The sequence below is a fragment of the Bos javanicus genome, chromosome 7 (genome assembly GCF_032452875.1).
Source record: "Bos javanicus breed banteng chromosome 7, ARS-OSU_banteng_1.0, whole genome shotgun sequence".
Taxonomy (NCBI): domain Eukaryota; kingdom Metazoa; phylum Chordata; class Mammalia; order Artiodactyla; family Bovidae; genus Bos; species Bos javanicus.
In genome coordinates, this window is record NC_083874.1 from 38,649,284 (window position 1) to 38,668,957 (window position 19,674).

At 46.4% G+C, this 19,674-nt stretch overlaps 1 protein-coding gene across 9 annotated transcripts in view; it reads right to left on the bottom strand.

Annotated features, from left to right (window-relative positions):
* Nucleotides 1-19,103, bottom strand: part of FAM193B (family with sequence similarity 193 member B) — a 30,829-nt gene extending 11,726 nt beyond the window's left edge. For 3 of the 9 annotated variants that reach the window (XM_061423088.1, XM_061423091.1, XM_061423087.1), the window contains exons 1-4: nt 18,801-19,102; nt 4,703-4,945; nt 3,687-3,918; nt 2,203-2,590 (exon numbers count right to left, since the gene is read on the bottom strand). In XM_061423088.1, coding sequence (XP_061279072.1) covers nt 2,203-2,590; nt 3,687-3,918; nt 4,703-4,945; nt 18,801-19,010 — 1,073 coding nt within the window. In that variant the 5' untranslated portion in view covers nt 19,011-19,102. Of the gene's footprint in view, nt 1-2,202; nt 2,591-3,686; nt 3,919-4,702; nt 4,946-12,852; nt 16,538-17,712 lie in introns of those variants that run through there. The other 6 variants (XM_061423093.1, XM_061423090.1, XM_061423096.1 and 3 more) reach the window with 6 other exon arrangements.
* Nucleotides 19,104-19,674: the final 571 nt, after the last annotated feature.

Here is a 19,674-nt window from a genome sequence, read left to right on the forward strand (position 1 = left end):
CCAGTGGCACTGTTCTGGAAAGGTTCCCCGTGCTTCCCCTCCCCAAGTCTACCACATGAGCCTTCTGGACTCTGAGGTGCCAAGTATACCTCTATCACACACTATAGTGACGGTCTATTTACCCATCTGTCTTCCAGACCAAAGTGTGCATTCCCTGAAGATATGGACTATGCCACTTTTTTTTTTTTTTTATGCCACTTCTATTTTTGGGTCCCAGTGTGTACACAAGCCTATCCACAGTAAGTGCTCAGGAAGTAGGTGTCTGAACAGATTAGTGGGCTGATGGTTCCTTGGAACATCCAAAGGAGGCCGACGTCCTTTCCTTCTCTACGGTTCCCCCCACCCTGACACTGTGGGTTTGTTTTTGGCCATACCATGTGGCTTCTGGGATATTAGTTTCCTGACCAGGGATTGAATCCGGGCCCCTGACAGTGGACGTGACAGTGGACCATGCTCAAAGGTCCTTCTGATTGAGATCGCACCACTGCACAGAGCTGCCTTAGCCATGTCTTGAGGTTAGGAGAGCAAATGTGCCTTGTGGGCCATATTTTGAGTTACTGTTTGTGCCAGGTATTGTACACAGCAAATCATTTCTAACAATCCCCAAATCCTGCAAAACAGGTTTTGCCATCCCCACGCTGCAACAGAAGAGACCAAGGCTCAGGGTGCTTCACCGTTTTGCCCAAGGAGCAGCTAGGACTCACCCTCCCACTGCACTGCTCTGCTCTGCCTCTGGACTTCAGGAAGCATCTTGTAATATGGACTAATTTCCCAGGGTAAGGAAAGGTCTGAAAGGTCCCAGAATTCGGGCTAGAAGAGTCAGAGTCCTGGGTTGGCCATCAGCAGTGGGAGTGCTCCAGGGCTGATGCCAAAGGGTGCCAGGAGGAAGGGTGGGACAAGAACAGCCAAGGAGGTTCCCTGGGGCAGGAATCATTATCAAAGTGCTTAGAGGACTTTCCTGGTGGCCCAGTGGTTAAGACTTCCCACTTCCACTACAGGGGGCATGGATTCAATCCCAGGTTGGGAACTAAGATCCTGCATATTGGGTGGTGCAAAATAAAAAGGTGCTTAGAGAAGCTTAACCCCAACTGACCATTATTCATCTACTGTATTAGCAGTTAAAAATTCCTAGTGCTTTCATACTGGTGGTTACATCAATTTGGAGACCCCTTTGGAAAGCAATTTTTCAATATGTATTAAGAGCCTTTCTCAATAAAATAAAAGCAAAAAATCCCTCATATCATTTAAACTGAGAACTTTTTTCACTGACAGATCTATTCCAAGGAGAAAAATCCAAAAGAGTGAAAAGCTTTAGGCAAAGATGTTATTTATGTTAAAATGCTATATGCCATGCTGGGATGACCTAAATGTTCAGCAACTGGAGAACAGCAAAGAATTTCCCAGCCTTTAAAGCTGAGGTTCAGAAGCCATGTGGGAACCTAACAGCACTAAGTGAAACCGGACAACGAAAAACCACACAGACACCACCACTACCACACGGGAAAGCTGCTCAAGAGAAAACTGCCAGGAGTGCTGTATCGGGGTGGTGGGGTTTTAGAGGCAAATAGGAACACATCATCAACACACATCTGATTTATAAAAGACAGATCTTCTCCAAAGAACTGTATCTTTCAAACATATATTAAAACAAACTTTCTCAGTACTTAAGAATTAATTCTAGGAATCTACTTTAAGGACAGAACTCCTGACATTTGAGTGTAAGGATGCTTATTACAGTCTACAAAAAAATCTACAAATGCCTGAATGTCCAGGAATAGGGTAATGATAAAATAAATTATGCCACAGCTGTACAATAAAACATGTGCCCACTGAAAAAGTTTTTGAAGAATTTTAACTAGGGAAATGATGATGGTATAATGTTAAAAAGTAACCACACAAAAATAATACAGAATGTGGACCTCATTTTGTTATGGATATATAGAAACGTCAAAAAAAGAAAACATATTGTGGTGTTAAAGTTTATCTTTAGGTTGCCAGGAATTTTTTTCTTCTTTCATGTATTTAAAATTTTCATACATTTATAAATTTTCCCAAGTTTAAAAAAAATTAACATATTCCTTTCATATCTAGAAAGACTATAGAAAAAACATAAACAGAGTATACCCTTTAATTTCCACCCCAAAGTTTTCCCCAAACTCTTAAGTTCAAGTCGTCAGGGAGTTTGCTCTTTGTGCCACTCACCTGTGAGTGCTAGGGAGCTGCTGAGAGCTGGGTGGTGGGAGGAGGGGCCCGCTGCAGTGCCCGCTGCAGTGACCACTACAGGGGTGGCTGCAACCCGAGAATGGAGGAGGCATCTTCAGGAGCGGCATGCTGGTGGAGGGAAGGTGGGGGCTCTGACATGGCCCTGGGGTGTGGGGGGCAGCAGCCACGGCAACAGGGCATTCTGAAACCTGGGCAGGGAAATGCACTGCTGGGGTGGTGGGCAGCAGGTGCGGGTGGGGTGGTGAGCCAAAGGATCCGGGGTGAGATGGGATCAGCGGCGCTGGTTGGGGGTGGTGGCCGGTGGGGCTGTTAGGTGGAGCAGTGAGGTCTGAGTGCCGGTGGTGCTCCGAGATGGGGAAAACCTCACCTGTGGGCGGATGGGGGAGAGAGGTGTCAGAGTGGGAGCCCAGATCCTGGGAAGGAGGCCCAAGGGCTCACTGCTACAGCAGCCTGCTTACTGTAACCAGAGGCAACATGCCTGGGCACAGTCTCTCAGCATGGTAGACCCATGAGCTTTTGGAAAAGCCTATCGGTACCTTAGGTTGGAGAGATTTCTCTGCAGGCAGCAGCTGGACAGGCTGAAGATGGCCAGGCCTGAGGGAGAAGGCACCAGGAAGGCCAGTCCCATGCAAGGTCATAAAACTTTTTCTGGGCATAAACAGGGGTTGTATGTTCTATCTTTGAGTGCTTCTCTAAGACCTGTCTGACAAGGCTCTGCTTCTGGGCCATGTGCATCAAGGCAGCTAGGATATGCCAGACTTTTGGGCGGCCCCAAATTTCAGAGGACAAGTGGGAAAGCACTTTGACGACTCTCTCTGGCTCATGCACCAAAATAACTGGAATTATGTATCGCTCCACTCACAATTCTGGGGGTAGCACCCCTTTGAAGAACTCAGGTCCTCCATTTAAAAGTAGACAGTAATTCATATTTAGAAAGTACAGCAATAACTCAAGATTTTTTCTTTGGGTTGCTAAGCATTATCCCAGGGTCTAAAAAAGGCTTACACAGCTGCATAACTGGCTAATAATCAATGCAGCTCACACTGCCAATCTCGTGTGGACGCAAGTGCAGTGCTTTTATAAAAGCACCCATCCCTTGGATGGAGAAGAGGAGATACTCAGGCCCTCTGTGCTGCTGCAGCAGTCAGGTGACCTGAGTTCTAATTCCGTAAAGGCCCTTGCAGACTTCACTTTCTCTTCAGCCAATGCTTACCAGGTCCCCTCTTGGATCCAATGGGAACAATTATCAGAGCCAATGCCAGCAGTATTTTTCGAGTTCAGAATCTTGGGGAAAGGATTCCTACCAAGATAGTCAAGGGCTAGATTCCCTACTTGGCTTCCACCAGAACAGCTCCACTTTTATTTATTTTAATAACCTATCTGATTTGTTTGAACAAAATGGTTATGAAAACACAACTCTCTCCATTTATGGAGAGAGCTCTCTTCTGAGCTTGGAGACTCACCAGGGATTGTAGGAGGGCTCCCGAGTGAGCCACCTGGCATGGCCCCACTGGAGTGCGGGGAGTTCCAGAGGCCCGAGAGCTTATGTGCTGACAGGAACGAACTAGGATCCCAGTCCCCTGAGTTCCCATGGCAGGAGGAGGACGAGGAAGAGGACGATGAAGAGGAGGACGAAGAGGAATGAGAATCACCCCCACAAGACTGTGATTTGCAGGATGTGTGTGACAAGGAGATCTGGGGAAGAAAAAGGCTCATGGTAAAACAGTAAACATCAGGGCTGGCCCTCTGCTGCCTTGGCTTCCCCAGGGGCACCTCCCACCAACTGTGGGAATGGCCCAGTTCCCACAACTCCAGGTGCAAGGGCAAACATGGGCCAGGCCTTTGCCAAGAGGGGCTGCAGTGCTCCCTGTGAAGTGAAGTATGTGGATGTGATGAGAGATTCTGGTAGTGGCAGAGACTGCCTGTCAGCTGTGGCCTTTGGGGAGTCCTGAGAGCTGCCAAGGAGAGGAAAAAGGTCTTTAAGTCAGGAGTCCTGAAGCTGAACTGATTCTGGGTTAGAGAGAGGGACTGAGGGGAATGAAAAATGAGGAGTCTGACCTCTGTGATTCAGGAGATGGCAGTTAGATGGGGCATCTTGGAAGCCTTCTAAGAGGCATTGCAGACCCTCAAACTGACCTTTGCCTTCCATGTCATACCGGTTGGTTTTTGAGCTGCCACAGAGCTGAAGGCAGCACAGTCACAGGGAGGGTCAGGATCTCGATCTACCAGTGCCTCCAAGCCGGCCATCACACGGTGCACTGTCCTTGGGGGCTGGTGGGCTGCCTGAAACCTCTCTTTTCTTCCCCCAAATGTGGGCCACAAGCTGCTAATGCTGTATGGTGCAGCCTCTTTGGCACCTGGGCGAAGGTGCTGCCTGAGGACAGCCACCTGAGCACAAGGCAGCCACAGCTCAACAGCCTGACTTCTCTGGGCAGGCAGCACTCCTGCATTCAGGGACCCCTTCTCAGCGGTTACCTACCGCCACTGCATGTTCTCGACCTGTCTGCCTTTCATCTTCCTCCATGCTCTTTCGGCAACTCTGGCAGACCCACAGAGGCATCTCGCCTAGGAGATTCTTGACGAGCTTTGGCATGAAGTCAGGGGGCAGCTTCTCACCCTGCAACACCAGTCCGTTCTGGGAAGGGCCTTCTTCCCAGCCTTTGCGTTCCCGGTGACACAGCAGGCAGCAAGTCTGCACAGACTGGCTGGTGGTAGGGGGAACCTGTCCAACAGACAGAAACAGGGTTTCCCAGAAGGGGAAAGGTTCTGCTTAGAAACAATATTAACAATATTGATGATATCACTTATTATGTGCCAGGCACTGGGTTAGGCACTTTATTTACCCAATTTTAGTTCTGGTAAACAGCTCTGCAAACTGTGTTATTATTCTCATCTTTTTTTTTTTTTTGAAAAGAAGAAACATTTCAAGAAGAAGTCAAATAAGTTGCCCAAGGTTATAGAGGGAGTGAGTGGTTGAACCCTATAGAATTTGAACCCCAGTGAGGATGACTCCAAAGCTCATGCTCAAATGCCCTAGTGCCCCAAAGTCTCCAGATCCTGAAGGTTAATGAGTCGGCCCTTCCTGCTGTGGCATGTCTGGGAGAGGTCACAATTCTTGGGCTGTCTGTGAAGTCTACAGACCAATCCTCACCTGAAAGGAAAAAAAATGCTTTCAGTTAACGCAGTTTGGGAGACCATGTGGGATTCCCAAAGAGCTGCACAATTCCATTAGGATCACAGGAGCATTCTGGAAGAGCCAAAGAGTATCAACTCAGCTGAAAACCGAGCTGGAGGGTAAGGCAGATCCAGGGGCTTCTGAGCAGCAGGGAGGTGTGGTGAAAAACCCCTGGGCTTTAGGTGTCAGACTGACATGAATTCTAATCCCTCCCTGACCACAAATGAGCTGGGTGACCTTGAGCAAGTTATTTAACTTCTGATTTCCTACCTACTGCGCAGAGCTGTTATGAGGGGGGTGCATAAACAAGGAAAGTGCCTAGCCCTGTGCATGCCCATAGTACAGTCCCAGTATACAGTCATCATTATTATTATTTTTCCTTTTTCCTTCTAGGACAAAGCTGACCTAGAAATATGTCTATAGGTTTTCTGTCACACTGAGGGAGTGGCTTGAGAGACTGATTGTGTCTAATGACCCCATTAATGGCTTTCCTATATCCTGCAACTTTGCATTGTAGTCCCTTCTCACTCTGACAATCATGTCACTTTCTTTGGCCAACGAATGTCAGCAAACATGCTGCCAGCATGAGCTTGAAAAGTGTGTATGCATTTCTACTTGCTCCCTTGCATGGCTGGACTTGCTCGCTCCTGCACCTCTGCCATGCCACATAAGCATGACCAGGCTAGCTGCTGGAGGGATGTGAGAGACCTGTGGGGAAAACTGAGTCTTCCCAGCTGACTGGCCGGTAGATCAGATACATGAGTATAGCTGAGATCAGCCAAGTATGCCCCAATCAGCAGAAACACCCAGTCAACCAAGAGACTCATGACAAATAATAAATGGTATTGTCTTAAGCCACTAAGTTTTGGGGTGGTTTGTTGCACATAATAGTTAACTGATATACCTTCCAAACTTACCCACCACTAGGCAAAACATATTTGCAGAGGCCTAAGCAAAGGAATAATACAAGTATCACTTTCATCCTACCAATAAAATAAATGGCATCATCTTTTTCAAATAAAATCACCTTCTCACAATAAGTTGGCATCAGGGTATCCTTAAATTTGTAATGTTACAATTACACTGACCTGGGTCCCTGGTTTCTAGAAAAAGAAAGGAAACAGTAGTACCAGAAGCATGTGTGTTTGAGCCTGTGTGTGTGTGTGCTCAGTCGCCCAGTCATGTCCGACTCTTTGCGACCCTGTGGACTGAAGCCCACCAGGCTCCTCTGTCCATGGAATTTTCCAGGCAAGAATACTGGAGTGGGTTGCCATTTCTTCCTCTAGGAGATCTTCCTGACCCAGGGACTGAACCACGTCTCTTGGGTCTCCTGCATCTCCTGCACTGACTGGCAGGGAGATTCTTTACCACTAGCGCCACCAGTAGCACACTGAAACATGTGGGGAATTACAAGGACCTTGGGAACAAATATCAGAGAGAAAGAAAAAGAAATCTTACATATGGAACTCGTGTGAGATGCTGCCTAAAGTCTGTGCCAAGGGGACAGTCCAGTGAGCAAGTCAGCTGCTTAGTGGCAGCTACAAAAGAAAACTGCATTCTAGAACCCATTTGTGGTGAGTATCTCATGGTAAGGGTGGAAGGCTGATAGAGAAGTTAAGGTAAAGGAGGCCTTTCTGAGACATGCACCCAGGAAACTTTCCATAGCTACAAGATGCCATAGTATTAATAACTCCAGGAGGAGGAGGTGAGTAAAGTGACTGTATTTTTTAGGCAAACACCAGGATGTGCAATTTTACTACAATGGAGCTTCATTTTCCAGTGTTAGGTTCGAGTTATTACAGAAGATGAAAATCTTGGGTGAGTAAAATAATTCTTGAAATTTTTAATGTGGCCTGTAAAGTACAGTATATATGGTTTTATAGGAACAACCAAGAACGCAAATGTACAATGTAAATGACAATGTGTAGCGTTATTTGCTGTTTTCTTTTAAAAGTGAAACAATTCTTATAAGGTAAATATGTGACCTGTGTGACTGTACTTGATCCTAAAGTACTTGTGGGAGGTGCTGGAGTATAGAAGAAACAATACTGGCTTTGGAATTAATCCTGGGCCTCCACCACTTACCAAGTGTATAATGTTGGGCAAGTTCTACTTATTCTGTGCCTCCCCATCTATAAAATGGGATTAAGTTCTGACTTGTAGAGTTGGCTGTGAGCACTGTGATAAAGCACCTAGTCCACTGTCAGGCATATATGCTACTCAACATATGGCACTAATTATGAACATGATGGGAGCAATAGGAAAAAGTATTTAAAATCAGGACTAGGGTTGAAAACATAGACTGTCCAGTCACTGTATTTTATGAGAATGCAAGAGTCTCTCATATGTAATGAACTGAAGGTGACATTCAGGCATCTTAACCTCTGTCCTCACTCCACTATGTAATTCCTTAAGTTCCCCAAATACTCCTTGTGCTCTCCTATGTCACATCTTTGCTAAAGGGGATCCTCTGCCTAAACCCCTCTTTCTCCCCACATTTACCAATAGGTAGATGAGCAGGGCTTAAATAAAGTCCAGCCTAGATCTAATCTCACCCAAGCTTTCCTAGAGATTCCCTCTTACAATTCACCTCTCTTTCCCATTTCCATACCCCCACAGCACACTGGGCCTTGGTGACAAGATTTGTGCCTTCTACTACACTTATTTACCTGTATCTTCTGTCCCTTCTACTAGGTTGTGCTCCTAGAGGGCAACTACCAGGTCTGATTCTTGTCTGGATCCCTCATGGTACACCACAGGGCATAGGCTCAGTTGGGCATATGGTGGCTAAGTCAGATTTGTTAAGTATCCCCATGGCAATACAGCTGGCAGGCAGTTTGGTGAGACACTGCTTGAAATTGTTGTTTCCCATAGTAAAAGGCCGTCTTCCCACCCTGGACCTCCAACCAAATGGTTCCAGTCGCAAGTGTGGAAGAGGGGAAGATTGTTGGAAGACTGTATTCCTCAAGGATTACAAGACTGCTTATTCATGGAAATAATGTGACTTTCCCTAGAGCTGAAATGGTACACATGATAAATAAGATTAGCCATCAAAGGAAGTCAATTTACAGGGCAGGCTGTCTTTCTAGTTAAAGGAAGAAACACAAGGCCTGGGAAGCTAATTAAGTACAAACTGAAGCAGGGATGATACCATCTATGTTGCATAAGGTTGCCCAGAGGATTAAGTGACATTAGAGATGCAAAGCACTTAGCTCAGAGGATCTATACAGGAGATGCTCAATCTACTATCTAGGCTCCTGGGCTGGTCTTTTTTTTTTTTTTTTTTTGGTCTGTTCTTAGTAAGTCTACACTGGAAACTAGCTTATCTACTGTCCTGAGTTTGGTATATTAGATTCTTTCTTTCTAGGCCCAGGAAGTTTTAGGGGGCCACCCTCAAAGTTGTCTTAACTCTAAGCCTTGGTGCCTACCTCTGGGTAAAATTCCCAATGGAGCCTGTGGACTGTTCTCTCTCATATTTTCATCTCTATTTTAATTGCCAGAGGGTACTGAGAATCCCAAGCCCTGGAGATATTATATACAGTTAATACTGTCAAATTTTTGCTTTGGCAGAAAAACTCTTGGTTTATAGTTTCTTTGACTGCAATCTCCTGCTACTTTCCAAATTCTTGGAAATCGTGACCTTGTATGCCCTGTAGTCAATTCAGGCTTTCAACTAGCTGCTCTCAAGCTGTACTTTTTAGCAGCTAGCACAATTTTACAGTAATCTCACATGAAGAACATGATCAATACATGTTTATCGAATGAATGAAAATTCCAACCATGTTTCTTCATCAGAAAGGCTGTTGGAACTGATTCTTCAACCCAGAGACCCTGGGCAACAACTAATTATTCCTTCTTATCTCAGGTTAAATTCATAGCCTCTCCAGATTCCAGTCTAGCCTTAGGTAAAAGATGGAGGAGCGAAAGGAAAGGTTGTAGAAGTTCTCTAAATTTGGGATCTGCTAAAAAAGCTCCAAGATAATTCTGCTTCGTTCTGTGGGCAAATGTCAAATCTCTGGACATGGGGAGTTACTCACACAAGGTATCTGTGCTATAGGCATATCCCCAGAGCTCTCAAGGAGCCAGGACCCTAGACGGTGGCCACTCCCAGCCCAGGGGGCTGGCATGCACACCCAGTAAAACTAGTACCTGTGCCCTCATCTGACCAGGCCCGAGACTTTTCTGTTTTTGTCTGAGAAGTATTATGCTAGGACTTTCTAGTTTTTCCTGGGGAAAAAAGAGATAAAGTCAAAGGAAGGGAAAGCCAATTTTTCAGGGAGCATTTTTACTTCAAAGAATGACTGACAAACTATGGTTATTCAAACTTGGGTATTGGTAGACATTTTCTCAGAAAATGAACAAAACAAGCCTATCATCTCCAAGGAAAACTATTTTGTTTCTGTGGTCAATGATAAAAATTCAAGTTTTAGGTGAAAATTAGAATTTTGAAAAAGCTGCATCCACAACCATGAGCTTGACAGCTTCCTAATACTTAAGAATTTACGATGAAATTGATGGTGATATTAACAAATGTTATTTTTTGATACTATAAAATGAAACAGGAAAATATCTGCAAGATCTATATAACTCAGTGAACCTATTTTTCCAAATGATCAAAGCATGATACCACAGAGTCATGCACTGGTATAAACTCCACCCAAAGGGTTAGATGAACCAACAGATTTTAACATAAATGAGTATAAAGACTTTATTGATATGTTCTCAGATTCCATATTGCGAAGAATACCAACAATCATCTGAAAAGGCTATCAAAATACCTTTCTCTTTTCCAACTATGTACCTGTGTGAAGTTAAATTTTTTTAAAAACATAATTCCATCAAAATAATGTACTGCCAACAGACTGAATACAGAAGCACATGTGTGTGCACGTACTCAGCTGTGTCTGACACTTTGCGATCCCATGGACTGTAGCCCACCAGGCTTTTCTAGCCATGGAATTTTCCAGGCAAGAAATACTGGAGTGGGTTGCTGTTTCCTTCTCCAGGGGATCTTCCTGATCAGGGACTGAACCCACGTCCCTTGTGTCTCCTGCATTAGCAAGTGGATTCTTTACTACAGGCACCACCTGGGAAGCCCCAGAAGCATGTAAAAGAATCTAAACTTTTCCTATTAAGATAGACATAAATTTGCAAAAGTGAAAACAAGACCATTTTTCTCACTTTTTGGGAAAATTGTTATCTCTAATTTAAAAATCGTTATTTACGTTAATATGATAGATCTAATACTGTTATTCTGAAACGAGTGACCAAATATTTTTAAACTTTCTCAACTTTAATACTTAATTTGGTAAATTTCAATAGTTTAACCAACAAAAGCTCTTCTGTGTCCTCAAAAATTTTTAGAAATGTAGAAGGTTCCCAAGACCAAACCCTTTGAGAAGAGCTGATGTAAAGTATCTAACAGTGCCTGTCAGCCAGTGGGTGTGCTATAAGCAACAGTGACTATTAACAACCATATAGCAGTTCATGGTATATCTGAAGAGCTGTTTGGGGTCATGAGAAAATTTTGCACGACAGCCTTTCTGGCCACAGTTTGGGAATTACATGTCACTAGGCCAGATGGCTATCAAGGACCGCTCTTGAAGCTGGATCTAATTTCCAAAACCAAACCTGCTCTCATTTCTTTCATGGGTTCCTTTTATTCCCAAGAGTTAGTATATGTTTATAGAGGATTCCCCCAAGACACAGTGCTGTATCTACCCAGGAGCCCTGTGACAGTTTCTAAATTCTATTCAGAAATGGCCCAACTCCAAAAGCCTCCTTGTCACCGAGGCAGGCAGACAACAACAGTTAAAATTCCCTTCCAAAAGCAGAGAAAGTGATTAGTTCCCCAGCCTAGAAAAACTTAGCCCAGTCATTACCACTCACTCTTCCATTCATCCACTCATTCCCTCATTCAACAAACATCCTCAGATCCTCTACCTGGTGCCAACCATTGTGCTAGGTGCTAGGAAACAAGAGTTCCTGCCTTAAGAACACATGCGTAAAACCAGGCAGGTTCATGCACAGGGTTGTCAATGCTCCCAAACTCCCAGGATGCCTCATATTCATTTTGGATAATCAGGCAGGAACACATATTAAAATAATATACAATTATAATCAGTAAACAAAATAATAAATATAAATTAAAAACAACCAATTAGGACATTGGGATTCTCTCCTTAAGGTTAAGCTTATATTGTGCCTTCTCACATATCTATCCATTGAAGATATTGGATATTCAATCTTCTATCTATTGAAGATTTCTTTCCTTTACCTCCTCTTTCCTACCTTGGTCTCTTGTCATCTCTAGGCTCCTTTTTGGTGGAGCTTGCTACTCTCACTATGATACCTTTTGGCCCGTGGCATTCATAACGTGGCCCCAGCTGATCTCTCCATATTCCATTTCCATGCTTAACACCCTGAGCCATAGGTTCTATTTGTACTATTCCTCAGATACACCGTGCCCTATCAAACCTCAGCTTTGCTCCTCAGGAAATTCCTGCTCATCCTCTAAGATCTTGGTCAAAGGTTGATGAAGCTTTTGCTGGACCAGGCTAAGCAGAATTCTTTTAGTACAGCGTCTATCGCATTGTGCCATAGACACATATCCTCTGCCCACTCCCAAACCCCTGTAGAATGGGAGCTCTTTGGGGGCAGGGAGTGGACCCTGGCCATTTAAATGAGTCCAGGAACTAGGCTTGGCTTGGACCTGGCACATAGCAGGCATTCACTGAATAAATACATGATGTTTAAGCCATCTGGCTTATGTCTCAGCTGCTCTACACAAAGGACAGGAACTAAAACATAGCCCAACTAGCCCAACATACTATGCTGAAAAGGCATGGCTGCGTCACTCCAGGTCACTAATGGGAAGGCATCAGGGCTACGAATCTCAGACCATTCTAATGCTGGCCATCAGAGGTATAGTTAATTCTTAGGGAGCCAATACAACTACACCTCCATGCCCTGAGCTTTCACCCAAACTCCCACTCAGGCTGTTGGCTCAGGTCCTTCCAGGAGACAGGACAGTAGTTTCACAACATAAAGTCAGTTTGTGGAGAATTCTCTCCGGCTGTACAGGCTGAGTCAAGGATAGAGCAGTGAGTCTCTCTGACCCCAGTGGCCCTCTACCTGCAAAGGCTAGTTCACCTGTTGAACCTGTTTCCTGGGTGCAATCAGTCATGGGAAGGCCTAAGCTCCTGCTTATTTACCTGGAATCTCAGGCAAACCTTATTACCGACTACTCTGTAATGGCAACAGAGTTCTCATGGATGAAGAGAATGACCTTTGAAGACAGACTGTTGAGTTCAAATCCAAGTTTTGCCATTTTCAGTATGATCTTGGATTATTACTGAATTTCTTTGAGCCTCAATTTCCTCATTTATGAAATGAGAATAAAACCATACTTCACAGAGTCGTGAGGACAGAAGGAAATAAATTATGTAAAGTACCTGGCCTGGGCCTGGCACACAGTAGGTGCTCAATACCCGTTAGTTTCTTTCCTCTTCTGTCCTGGAAGAAATGACAGGGAAACTTACTAAGTGAGACTTGCCCAATCCAAAGTTATTACTTGAAGCACAGGACAGAAGACTAGACAGATGACCTTCAAGGTCTCTTTAACCCCCCCAGTCCATGTTCTCTGGCTACAACTTCGTAATAAGAACCTTCAATATTTCTAGGCCCTTCTTTCTGCCTTAATTTCTCTATATCTGTTCACTTCAGAATGGCAGGGGAAACCACAAAGGGAGCTGGATAGCTAAGAGTCTTGGGGAGGGAATAAAGGAGAGGTGGCCTATAGGACAGCACCATGTTCATCCATCTTGCACTTGGAAGGATGAGGGTGGGAACATGGGCACAGAACTGAAAGGTGCAAACACAGGGTCCTTCCGAGGACACAAGCATTCTTCTCCTCAGTTCTTTTCTGCTCTGCATATTCCACCACGAAGAACCAAGAACCACTCCTTTCCACAATATTCATTCCCTTTCCCCAATTCATCAAATGTATCTTCACTCACACTGTCCTCTTTGCCTCTTCCTATTGAGGCTCAGTTTGGGTATTACATTCCCTTAAGTCTACAGGCAAAATAAACTGTGCTTTGCTCTGTGTTAGGGGATGCCCTAACACTTTTTTTACATGTCTCCTAAACAGAGGTTATCACGTGTACTCCGATTGTCAAAATCTGTCTTCTCCATAGCACTGTGAGCTTTTCAAGGGCAGGGCCTGTATCCCATGAGTCACTGCATCCCAATTGTTCAGCAGAGATGGCAGCACATGTTTTGATACACAAAGAAAGATTAGCAGTTGGAGAATATGGACAAATGGCAAACTGGAAAAAGTTTGCTTTTTCTTTAAAAACTAAGGCTGCTTCTTCTTCTGCTTAGGGAAAAGCTCTTTCTCCAGGAAGCTCCATTCTTTAAAGAATACTCTAGGCCTCCATAGAGATCCCCATGGCATGCTCAGTTAAACAGTTCCCAGACCCAGCCACATATCAGAAATCATCTGAGGCAATTTAAGAACAGGTTCCTGGGCTCCAGACCCAGAGACTCTAGGTCTGGGATAGGGTCTAGCAAAGCACAGGGGATCTGATCATTAGTTAGGTTGGGGTGAGAGAGAGGTAGAATCAAGCAATCACAGTTGCTTCTTCTACTGAAAATTACTTCCTCCCACGCTCTCATTCACTTTGCCACATCTTTTGTTGACTCCTCATAGCCTATAGATTAAAGCCCAAACCTACTAAACTCTCCAGTCAGACTTCTCGCCACTCTCCATGAGTTGGGCAGTTCTGGACTCTGGGTCTTTGTCTACACTGCTTGCTTTGCCTAGACGCTTTGTCTCACCTTCTCTGGAGGACCTTCTACTTGACCTCGAAGCCTCAGCTCCAAGAAGCCTTTCTAGGCTATCACATCTGTGCATCCTCAAAACAAAGCACTATACTAATCATAGCTACTACATGTGTTCAGTGCTTGACATGCAGTGCCTGCTGAACCCTAGTTTGAGTCCAGTATCACTGTCATTTTATACACAGAAAACCAAACAAAAGGCTGAAAACACTTCTAAAGGTGTGTACCAGGATCTAGAATTTGACTCAACTTAGAGGAAGTGATGCTCCTCTAGCTTAACTGTAATTATTACATATATGTTCTTTAGACCAGGAGCCCCTGTGGGGAGAGACCATGTCTGATTCACTTCTATATTACCAGCTAGCCCAGGACCCAGTACAGACCAGGAGTCTATTAGTGTTGGTAGAATAAGTGAACAGCAGGTTAGGTGAGAGGAAGGCTGGGCATAGTGCGTGTGTAACGGGCCTGAATGAATGAGTGAATGCCAGCCTGGCCTAGCAGTGCAGGCACTAAGAATAAGGTGCCAGAAACCTAACGTTTCTTTTAACAGCCACTCATTGAACACATAAGAACCATGTGCAATAAATACTCCAGAAATGAATTAAAAACATAGCCCAAGCTCACAAAATTCTAGGCTTAGTAAGTGAAGGTATTAGGATATTAATTGTACATCTAACATATATTAAACTTAATAGTTCTGGGAAATTTTAAGGAAATTTAAAATTTTAGGAAGTATGTTTTAATCTTCAAAGGTCTTTTGGCATTTCTACATAGTGAAGCTCTATTGGTTTACAAAGGACCAGAGGTGACAGGGATCTCTACTCAGCATTATTTCCTCCTACCTGCATTTAAAATGGCTAGGTGGGCAGTAGAGGGATTATCTCATTCATCTGTGTGCTCTGAATAAAGGCCTTGGCACAGAGGTTGTTAATACCTGCTGAGTGGATTCAATATAATGAGATGATTTTAATAAAGATACTGTCATCTGCTCCTGTCCCATGAGGGAGTAGGTTTAACTCTGAGCAGTGGTGGAGCCAGGTCTCTAGAGTTCCTCTAAACTAGGCTGGGCAAAGTCCCACGGGAAGCTGCAGAGGAGAAACAGGAAGGACAGGATGCGCTCAACCCCCACCAACGCCAGTTTATAGTCTAGCGAGTCTCCTGGGGGTTTACTGAGTGAGTGTGCACCTGGACTGCAAGCTGAGTGGCCCAAGAGAACTAGAAACAGCCAGCGGAGCCGGCAGGTGAGAACACACAGGCTTTGGATGGCCAAATGGCTCCTGCCACATGCCATATCCAATTCTAGCTCTGGCATGAGGAGTACTAGATGCTATGCAGGCTGCTCCACATTCTCTTGTGAAGCTGCGTAAGCCTTAAAGACGGGAAGAAACATGCCTGGAGTAACAAAGCCAGGAGACTGAGCAGGAAGCTCACCCCAAGTCTGTAAGATTCAATACTATGTCTCTCTGCCTCCTTCAACTGCTTTGTAATTCGTCCCCCACTCCCGCCACCTTCACCAAGAAGGCTATAACTATTTTAGTCTTCTCGTGGGGAAAACAAACAAACGAGGATTTGGGTTTTTAGTGAATGCATCAATGTTGTTTAGGGGCCTAAACAATTAGAAGAAAGGGCTTTTGGGATTCCAATTAAGTTCAAGGTCTTGCATTTAAATATGAAAATAAGCAAAGGAGATTGGATGGAACCAGAGAGGCCTATGAGCCTTAACTCAGAGAAAGCAATGCTCTTCTAGCCTTACCATGACTACTATATACATGTTCTCTCGACCAAATGAGCCCCTTGTGAGGAGGGTCCACAGTTGATTCACTTCTGTATACCAGCTAGCCCAGGGCCTGGCACAGATCAGGTGTCCTTCATATGATGAAGAGGGCAGACACTTCCCAGAGACTGCAGATGACTAACTTCTGGAAACGTGGGCCTAGCAGTACCAGATTTTTAGCAGCAGATGGCACAAATCCAGTTTTGTGGGAAATTGATTTTTAAAAATACTGGCTCAAATGAAAACAAAAAAAGAAACAAAACATGTGACTTGGGGCATTAAACCCTGTGTGTAGACTGAAAGTGATCCCATTCTCCAGCTTTGGCTTCAGTGTGGCATTCGACACTGACTTTCACCTTACTCACCCACTCTAAGTGCTTGAGACAGGGGGCTAAGTGGTGGTGGGAGCCAGAGGTCCTCGCCAAAGGTACACCTGCGGGCAGAGCAAGCACTGACCCCAATTCTTTCAGCAGGAGCTTTTCACCAAGGCACAAAGGTCTGCTTCTGGCACCCAGAACCCCCTTCCCCAGCAAAAACAGGGCTCAGTCAGAAGTTTGTTCGTTTGTTTCACCTATTTCAGCTAGAGTTAAAAAAAAAGTCTTGCTAAATACCCCACAGTACATAAGAAGGTACTTTATGGGGTGGTGGTAGGTGTACCTATAGTAGGAGTTATTTGGGTAAATGTTTAGTTTCTCTGAGTCTCTGTTTCTTTGTCTGAAAAATGGGATTAATAGTATTTATATCTTCATTCACTAGAATTTATCAATCACCAGGCTTAGTGGTACAATAGTGACTGACTTGGTTCCTACACTTTAAAGAGTTTACAAAGCAAAGGCAGACTAATAATTATATCAATGGTTAACTCATCACATTCCCGCTAAATGCTGAGGAGAACACAGGGGTGCCAAGAAGGTATTTAAAATGCCTAGCGTGAATAAATGAATTAACTGAAAGGTTAAGCAGTGGAAGAGGTAGGAATCTATCATGTTAAAACTGTGACCTAAATAAAAACCAAATGGTTGTGCCATCAACCAAACTTTCTGGCCATGAATACTATAGGCTGGTTAAGTGGCAGGGGACCCTGAATGGTAAACAAGAGAAGACAACAGCTCCCTGACCCTCCCTTCCCCTACCTTCCTCTTCCGGAGAACAGCACTCCCAGGGGCCCAGAGAAGGCTAGAGGGGGAAACAGCTTCAGGGTGGGAAGTTAAACCAGGCAAGGGTGGGGTCCAACTTGAGTTCTCAACTTGAGGAGTCCTTTGGAAACAGTCTCAGCCCAGGGTAGGGGATGGGGATGAAGGGGGGGCTTCTCACACTCAGTAAGTGGTGACATCTTCATTAATTAAAAATCTTACTATGATCTGAGACACAAAGGAGACAGTATAAAAACTGGGTTACAGTAATTTCAGGTTCTCAACGGATTCATTCTCTCTCATTCACCTAATTATTCCTACTCTGTGTCAGCAAGGCCCAGGGCTACGTGTGGAGGGCTGGGGACAGACAGCATGATTTGTGCCCCTGCGGAGTTCACAGTTCAGTGGGGGGAACAGACACATCAACAGACTATGTCATTGTAGAACGGGGAGTGCTATCAGAGAAGAGCATGGGGGCTGTGGGACAGAGGGGCACCTCACACAGCTGGGGAGGTCAGGAAAGGCTTTCTGGGAATGGTACCCCAAACAGCGTCCCCACTCACATGCACAATTCCAGAGATTCTACTAGAAGGCTGTCAAGAGCCATGCCTTCTGGCTGCACCAGCCTCCCAGAGTCCCCTGCTGCCCGATGCAGTGTCTGCAGAGCCAAACGCATCTTCCGCCACGCCTCATCCTCATCCGGCGCTGCATCCGACCCTCCAAGACTCCTGCAGGAGCCTGCCTTCCTCGGCAGACTCATCCAAAAAACCAACTCAAAACTCTTTTGTCAGAGCAAGCTTAGGGCGAGCCACCCAGCCCCAGGTGCCACAACCCTCCCAGAGCAACTGTGGCTCATGCCACCCCAGCTTCGCAGTGAACACTGGCAGGGTACCTCCTATCATCTCCTTTGCTCAAAAGAAAGTGACCTTCTTCCAGGTGGCAAGCTGGAAGCCTTGGAGAGTCCTCCTACTGCTCACTTTCAGCAGGATTCGCCAAACCCAGGGATCTGAGGGTTTGGGTGGGCTGCCTCGTGGGTCAGGGGTATAGTGGGGAGAAAGAGCAGGCTTTGCTGGGTTTCCAACTCAGCACAGAAGCCCCACCAAATAAGTCTTCTAGGCAGCCTGGCTGTCTGCTTCAACTGCTCAGCTGGGCAAGGCGGGGCGGGGTTGGGGGGGACGCCCTGGAGACAGATGCTGGGGGCACAGCTGCTGAGAGAGCAGCGAGGGGAAGGGGTGGAGCTGCTCCCGAAGGGGTGGAGAGGAACAGGCTGCAGCCTTCCAGGGCCCACAGCCCCGACGTGGCCTGTGGGTGGGTGGGGAGCAGGTGGGCCCAGGGAAGGTGAAGGGCACAGAGCTAAGCTGTGGCCTTAAAACTGGAGAGCCGTCCTAGTGGGTGTGCGGCCAGAATGTATCCCGGAGGCGGCGGGGGAGGGCAGAGAAGCTGGTCTCACTCAGAACCGGACGGGCCGTGCCTCGGCTTTGGACCAAAGGGTCCAGGCTCACTCCCGCCTTGGGGGAGAAAGCCTCAGCTCTGGCCCTCAGGGTTAGGGTTCTGGTCCCAGCCGGGAATGGTCCATCCCCAAGCCCGTCCCAGCCCCACTCCGGGGAGGTGAAAGAACCCGAGCAGGCAGACTCGCTTCGCTCGCTCCTACCTGGGGACCAGGCGCCAGCTTGGGCTCGTCCTCCTCCCTGGGGTCGTCGCGGTAGGGCTCCGCCGGCGCCTCCGGGGGCCCTGCACCCGCTCCCGCTTCCAGGCTCGGCGGCGGTGGGGGCTCCGGCGCCTGGGGCTTCTGCGGCCCCGTGGCCCGCGCCCGCTCGCGCCGGCCCGCGCCGCCGCTCGGCCTGCTCCGCCTCCGAGTCATGCTGCTTCTCGCGCCGCTCCCTTGCTCCACTCGCGCCGCCGCCGCCGCTCCCCACACAGGACAACAGCCAATATGGCGGCGCCCGGCTCCCCCTCCACCGCTGCCAGCAGGTCAGAGGGCACACGGAGTCCGCGCCGCCGCACTAGCCCCCGAGGCCGCCTGCGCCATTTTGCATAAGGTCACTACCCGGAGTTCTGCGGGAGAGTAAATCTGGTGAGGAAACGCCCTCCTCATTTCGGGATTCCGCGGATGAGACCTGCGCCAGGAGCGGGTGTGCGCTGTAGTAACCGTGCTGCACGGCCCTGGGCGCTTCAAAACTGGCTGTTAAATGGATGAGTGAATGTTAGTAATATTAGTAATTTCTATAGTGCTCCGCTACTTTCACAGCCGTGACTCGACTTCTCGTACCTACACGACCTGGCAGGTGCGATAGCTCCTATTTTGCAGCGGTGAAAGCGGGGGCTACAAAAGGTGAAACGGTTGCTCAGCATCAGCCAGCCAGAACTCATGGGCTTGTGGACAGCCTGAGCTGAATGGGACGAAGGGATTGTTTAGATCCTTATTTTCAGTGTATGGTCCACGGGGAGTCCAGCGTTTGGTGCTTAGGACAGGGAGACTCAGCTCTTCAGTCTAGTGGGAAGAGTGGACACTGAAATACACAATT